Below are 7,483 nucleotides of genomic sequence, written 5' to 3' on the forward strand. Positions count from 1 at the left end.
CAACAGGCAGTATCGCAAACCCAAAAACAGAAGTGTGTTCAGCTGTGCCATTGACAAATTTAAGTCGACCGGCTTGGTCTTCTCTTATGGTTATAAAGAATGCCAGGTCACCACAGACATTCGCCTGAGATCCTGAATTGAGTACCCACTCCACAAACTCAGACTAAGCCGAATGCATACCTTGGTTTTGGTTTACAGCATTGACTTGACGAGAGGCAGACGGTCCCCTACCACGACGGTCTTCAAATCGACGTGGAGACATGTTCCGCCCTTGGTAGTTGTCACGTCGAGGTGATGACCCTCGTCCACGCGAAGGATCATCACGCCACTGCTGCTGCGGAGGCGAATATCGATTTCGACTTAGTCGTTCATCCCACTGGGGCGGTGGTCCATACCGATTTGGTCTCTCATTACATCACTGCTGTTGACGCGGTGACGATCAGTAGCGACCTGGAGATCCTTGACCATGTGGACCAGGCCCTCTTGGACCACACCCTCGCGGCGACGGAGAGCGGCCTCTTCCTTTCGGTGAAGACCGTTCTCGATTATAGTATCAGAGTGGTGAACGGCTTCGTCCTCGTCGTCGAGTAGGAAAGACAAAGTGCCCAGCATCTTGGCTCCGAAGTCCTCTTTCGTACGCACTCTCCAAGGTAGGTCCATAATCATTTTGCACCCCTGGTTCTTGACGTCTATTAAACCCAGCGTCAGGACCCCGATAGCTATCCCCCGGCAGAGCCGAACCCCTTGTAGTGCAGCTTGATTGCGCCATGGCTCAAGTGTAGATCCTGGCGAGCTGCTCGTCAGTCCTGCACCCAAGTAGTAGATTACGGATTTCCAGGAAGGGGCTGGTCCAGCTGTAGGCCAGCCACCCTCCCACTGATTCTGCATAGTGCTTGATACAGCAGGCTGTATTCCAGGCTGTGCAGTTAATAGAGCTGCATGTTGTACGACAGTTTGCACAGCCTGTAGAGCAGCAGGTTGTCCAGTAGGTTGCACTTAATGTTATACAGCAGATTGTATGGTAGCTACCGGTACTTGCAGTGTAGACAGTGAAGCTTGTTGTCGCTGTTGATGGGGCCCTTGCCCTCCAACTTGTACATTCCGAACAGGAATTTGTACATGCAGCTGCAGTCGCTGCATTGTTTGCGACACAGTAGACTGAGTACATTGTGTACTCGTTTGAGCACTTCTTACGACACGACGCTCTCCCACACTCCGCAGGAGACGTCGATGACCACAGAGGTGATTGCGTCGCCGTAGGTGACCGCTCAGCACCATTCGTGAGATCATTTGCATTCGCATCGCATAGTAATAGACCAGCAAGCCGTCCTTAGTCATCTTCACCCATGGGCACCGCATCCACATGACGTACAGTGTTCACCAATGCCACGGAAGCCCTAGGCTGTCTCTCTTGCTGTTTTCTCGCGAGTTCAGATTTCAGTTGCTGGCCAGTGACATCAGTACACTCAGCATACCACCGTCCTTCGCCTTGCCAGCTTGCGCAGCTCGTACGTTGCTTCTTGTCTGCAACAACCTTGAATCGTTTACGTTGTTGCTTGTTGAGCTTGCGTTCTCGGTCTTGACCTTGTCCTTAGCCTTGGACATGGTCAGCTCCGACGTGAGCTACTTGCATGGGCTGGGCGACCGGTTGTCAGGTCTTCGCACGAAGCTGGTCACGCTCATGTCCGACAGCACGCAGTTGTTGAAAAGCTTCAGCAAGTGTCAGAGTCTTGCGATCATGGTTGTTGGTTTCATCGCCATGCTCGTGGGCGGGATCGTTGAGCGCTTCCACGTTGTTCGATAGTAGTAGGTTTGCATGCTGCCCCTCAGAAAATTCACCATTAGCTTGATGTAGAAGTGTCACCTTCTTGACAATGTCGTCAACGTACCACGACACAGACTCATTTTGGCTTATGTGTGCGCGTCACTAGCGTATGCAGTAGGCAATCAGGAGTAATACCATCTCCAGATTCGAAGTGCTGCGTAATCGCATCATAAAGCATAGCGGCAGAGTCCATGTTTTCGTCGATGTCGTCCATCTTGAACGTCACGCGCAAGTCCGCGGACATCTACAACGCTAGCGCGGAGAACGCCTTGTTCTTGCGCGCCTTGTACCACTCGCCGTACTTGTCGCGGCGCATGGCTTCCCCTTCGTCGTAACGCTCCGGGCCGTAGGTAATGTCACCCAACGTCGTCGGCTCGAGCCTCGCACTTCCAGGCCTTGTAGTCGCCCTTCAAATGGAGCTTGGGCAACTTGATCTCGGGCGAGTTGATGAGGACCTTGGTCTACTCAGCCAGCTCGCCGTCGCTGTAGCGGACAGTCATATTCGTGCTGTCCAGGGGGCACCACGGGTCACTGGGGTCTCGGTCGCCGTTTGGTTGGCTTGGCGGCGGCTGAGAAGAATTTTCAACTGGCACGGATTTTTTCGTGTTCGTTGATGAAAGTTTGTGCATACTTCGAGTAACATTTGAAATAACGGGCGACCACCCGGAATTCCAGCCGCTTCACTGTGCGATAGTGCTGCGTCACTGTTCAAGCTCGGACTTCCTGCCAATAGGGTCGAAGCTTGATCTTGATTGGTCAACATTCCAGGGCTCGTGTTTGGAACACCAGCTGTCACAATGGCCGCGACAGGACCATAAAGGTTTGGAACACGCGTTAATTACAGTTTGCCTAATGATACTCCCGGATACTGATAAATATTTGTTTCCCGACGGTATCACTACAAAAAGGATTGTATGTAAGATAAAGCTACATACGAATTCTTCAGGAGTAATCCCTACTCTTGGAATTCCTTCCGGCAGATATAAAATATCGGGTCCTAATGTCAAGATGATACAAGCCTAAGATGATATGTACCTCTCACCTCTCCCTCGTAACATGAATTACAAAGCTACAAAAATGACTGCTCTGAGGTACTACACTATGGAAAAGTCACTACATGTATTGTGCAGCACGTCCGAAGTACAGTACCCTTTTGAAAACCACGAACTTTCTTGACATGCCAATGAATAAAGGAGGCAACCGTCTGCGTTGCATGTAGCTGCAATTGTCGCTCGTGTTTTGTCCTTCTTTATGCCAGACCTGCGCTTTCTGGAGAAGATTCGCATGGAGAACAACAAAGCGGCGTCGTCCACATGTCGCTGATCGGCCCTCACCATAGCCCTTATTGCTGCGAAATCCACGCCAAAGGTTGAGCCTGTGAAGCCGCATCTTTATTCATTGACTTGACGGTTATTAATAGCTAGAAAATTGCGTCCGGCGCCTTACTACGCTCCAGTAGCTAAAGAAGCTCCTTGAGATGGCGAGCCCACTCGGCTAAGCTTTTTCGTATAGGATGGGGGTGGCATGATGCTGGGCAAATGTGCTACGTTATACTTAAGTAATCACATTGGTAAGCGTGGTGCGGGTTGGCTTGTTAATAAGTTTGAAGCTCAATTGAAGAGAGTCGGGAGCAGGGGCTAATGGTAACCAAATATCATATGATATTTTTGATAGTAATAGTACTATTTTCGATATTAAATATTAATAGTAACTCATTTTTGCAAAAGCTAACATAATATTTTTATATTAGCTCGGAGAACTGAAAAATATTAGATACTACATGATATTTTATGATATTTTCCCACTTAAGTACGTTTCTTGCCAGCTTACCTCTGTGAACCGAGCGGAGCCAAATAACTTTTTCGATCAGGTTCTAGAAAAGCAGTAGGCTTTAAGACTGACGAGTATTTGCTCTAGTATTTCACTGTGACACAGACAAAGGCGATCGAGATGGAAAACTGCAAACGCTTGCAGCTGTTTAACGTTGATAGAGCGAAATCAAGACATTTGTTCTTGTTCTCTTCCGATCTCCTCGTCGACATCGTGCGTCTAATAAACCTGCTGCCTGTGGCGCTAGATTAATGCGCTCAGCAGTGCCAACACACAACGCCAACCTTGCCGTCACTCACAATTGTCCCGGTACTCACGGTTGATTAGTAATACTTCAGCTAGTCGAGCGTTAACGACATCTGATTAGTTAATGTAGCCCGATTACGCAATCATTGAAAAATATAATATCGTATTAACTAATATTAAGTTGATATTTAATAATATCATATTGTCTCAAAAGAAAATATTAGGTGATATTTTTTATATTAACTGGTCTACAGGTGATATTTTCACAATATTAACTTCACCGATTTTGGAGTTACCATTAACCCCTGGTCGGGAGGGCCGCACACGCAATACGAAACGGATGATACGCTGCTGGCTTGTACGTTGGCTTTTTCAATGTGTACCATTTAGAAGGTACCCTTGGATTAGCCACCCCACGATGGGAATAGGGGAAGGGTTCATCTGAGCTTTTTACACTCAATCCTTGATTTCTTGCGAGAACACCCCTAGTGAGTCCGAGTAAACATCGGACGCCGACAAATCAACAAAGTTATATTCATGCCTAGCTAGAGACACCTTTGTGGTTTACTGCATTTTCCTCTTTTTTTTTCCTCGCGTATCGTACATACGATACGCGAGGAAAAAAAAGTGTACTACACAAGTTGTGCATTCGATCCGAATGGATTCGGACAGGATGCAGCACTGGATTGGCAGGCAACCCATCCGCCATTTACCGTTCGTTACGAACTTTGCGCTTCGTGACTCGGCCTACAAAAGCGTACCAAGGTAAGGTACTTTACTGCACGTATTGATCAATATTGGATCAAGATGAGCGTTCACAGGACCGGTACCGGTACCAGCAGAATCTCTCCACGACATTGATTGGTTGACACGTGCGCGTACGCTACCTAAATCACGAATTACTATTGCTGTGCCTATCCTACACACGACACATAAGCAGATGCTTTGGCAGAGCATCTGCTTATGTGTCACTGGCATGGGCAGTGCCCTGCTCTTTTCTCGCGGATCGGATCCTCACATCACGTTTAAACGTGAAATCGCGACCTGTGATTACCAACGCAGTAGCTGCTCTTCACAGTGCGATCGTAGAGGAATTCCTCCCACTCGGTAACGACAATGACCCCCAGCCTACAATGCACAAAGTCCCGAGTGTCCTGTTGGCCTCAGCTACTGCTTATCAGCTCTATATCCTTTTCGATACTGATGCTGCTCTCTCTGTGGACAAAGTTACCGCGTCACGAAGCGCTTCGTCGCTCTGTAGCTGTTGCTCCAAGAACATCACCAGAGCAAGCATCAGACCTCTTCACCCTCGTCCAGAAGCGTCGGAATAAGACACTAGCCATGGACACGGAGATGCTCCACCTCGACGATTTAGCGCGCTCCGATTCATACCAGCAATGGGCGCCTCTGATCGTGTCGAAATGCATGCATGGGATGGACAAACGGGCAGCACCTTGCATCCAGGAAGCCAACCGAACAAATATCGTTGAAGCGCAGGAGCTCCTGTATCCTGCTTTTCGACTGAAGCTGCCTAGTTTCGCCAACACAACGATGAAAGCTAAGTGGCTATCCCAAGGTCTTCACGTCGCTCGTATGCGTGTTTCGGAAGACCAATCGTGGGCAGAGTACCCCACTTTCCAAGGACAGAATCTGGTGTTTTCCAACGCCTCATACCGAGGCGATCCACCGCCAGACATTTGGTCAGACACCGGATGTATGGGTCACGACGTATCCCACGCGTCGTTTATGCACGCCCTGAATAGCAACGTCAGCGAGCTGGCAAATAAAACGAGGGTTGACACCCTCGTCGTTGCTACCAGTCCAGACTCGTGGTCCTTTCAGCACTTCGTCGACCGAGTTGCGGTTGTCTGGAGCCAGGCGCAACTCGTAATCCCCACTATGAAAAAGAACGATACGACCATCGTAGCAGGTAGAGAACCCCGTGATTCCATTGTGAAATGAGATCTATCAAGTCATGGTCGGACAACATCTCCACAACCCGGAGTCGGTGCTGGCAAAGCGTCTCGTATTCTCGTGTCGTGCGCCATTAATTCATCCCTTCACGACTCAGCGTATTACGGAAAATATCTTACAGTCGTTGCCTGCAGCGATAAGCTCGTCCGAGGCTGACCGCAACATTATTTTATTCCTATCACGGTCAAACGGGGGTCGAGCGTTTAACGGTGGACGACAAATATTGAACGAGCCTGAAGTGTTTGAGGCTATCTCAGCGATGCTAAACGCTACGGGGAGACCTGAACAGCTGCAGTACTTCCGACATGACGAGTTCAATGGACTGGAAGACGTTGCGTCGTTCATGCGAGACCGCGTGAAAATGATGATCGGACCACATGGGGCGGCATTTTACAATGCCCGATTTGCACAACCTCGCACGGCACTAATCGAGATCATCCCAGATCCTGGCAAGTTCTTTGTTCCGTGTTTCTGGGAGCAGGCTCGACTCCTTGGTCAGGACTACTCAGCTCATGTAGGGACCACACAGAACGGGCAAAACGATATGGTGGTAGATGACGTCCAAAACGTGGTTCAGCTGGTTCGAGCTCGACTGGCCTACTTGGACAAAGCCTATCGCATGCAGCATGCACTGGACCACACATATGCATGGGATGTGGCAAGGTGACCGTAATGCAACTCATTTAAGTCGATATTCTAGAAGATATTCACAATACTGTATGCTATCGCCCCTAAAATGTAAAAATAGACGACGACTTCGTTTACTAAATACTACTTTATAAAGTGTTATAAAGCGTTACTGTACCTGTAAATGGGATAATAATCCGTAGACTGAGAGTCCTTAATATATAGTACTTGTTTATAGGAGTTTTCATTATGGAATATGTCGTCTGGGCTAAATTAAGACTAAAAAGATAATAGCTTATGACAAAATACTGGAAGACACAATATGTGTATTAAATTAAATCGAGCCGTTTTCTCGATACATAAAGCGCTACCCGGTAGTGAATAGCATGATTAGGTGGTACCAACTAGGGGACTGGGAACCCAGATTAGAAGAACTGACTTTGTATTCGTAAAAATGGCTTCTATTACTCTTATTTATTGGTATTTGCTCAGAGCTAGTTCGGTCGAGTACGTGCAGGAGATTGCTGTAGTCAACTAGTAGTGTAAAATACTCATCTTGTCTTCATTACTCAAGCCAGCAAAGACGAGTGTATTTGCGAAGCCAAGTCCAGCGCAGCGTGTAGTAGTGCATCCGGCCTTCAAATTGCGAGTGCAGCAAGCTGCCCACTGCTAAATGAAGCATCTTCAGCTTCAGAAGGGCAATCCTTCTGTCATGTGATATCAAGCCAATGCATTTAAAAGGCTAAACGTAGAAACGCAGCCAGTCAATTTGATCTCCATTACAGCCTCTCTTCTTGTAAGCAAGGCTTACCGGTGCAATCTACTTAGCTCCGAGATTCTCTGCGGTACCAACTGCGTGCAGATTCGCGTACTTCGCGTCCTCCATCAGCTTGACTATAGCAGCGCTCTACGTCGCTGCGCGTAGACACTTCTGACAGTGCTCGACCCGTCTCCTTTAGCGCATTATCGAGCAGCTTCGCG

General features: G+C 48.3%; 1 protein-coding gene across 1 annotated transcript; it reads left to right on the forward strand.

Moving 5' to 3' along the window:
- Positions 1-5,017: 5,017 nt before the first annotated feature.
- On the forward strand, positions 5,018-6,542 carry PITG_15708 (uncharacterized protein; the record flags this gene model as incomplete). Its single annotated transcript, XM_002897940.1, has 3 exons — positions 5,018-5,477; positions 5,526-5,831; positions 5,875-6,542. The coding sequence occupies 3 exons, from the start codon at positions 5,018-5,020 to the stop codon at positions 6,540-6,542; spliced, it is 1,434 nt and encodes a 477-aa protein (XP_002897986.1).
- Between the last annotated feature and the right edge of the window lie 941 nt (positions 6,543-7,483).

Source organism: Phytophthora infestans, genomic scaffold (assembly GCF_000142945.1).
Source record: "Phytophthora infestans T30-4 supercont1.40 genomic scaffold, whole genome shotgun sequence".
Classification (NCBI taxonomy): Eukaryota; Oomycota; class Peronosporomycetes; order Peronosporales; family Peronosporaceae; genus Phytophthora; species Phytophthora infestans.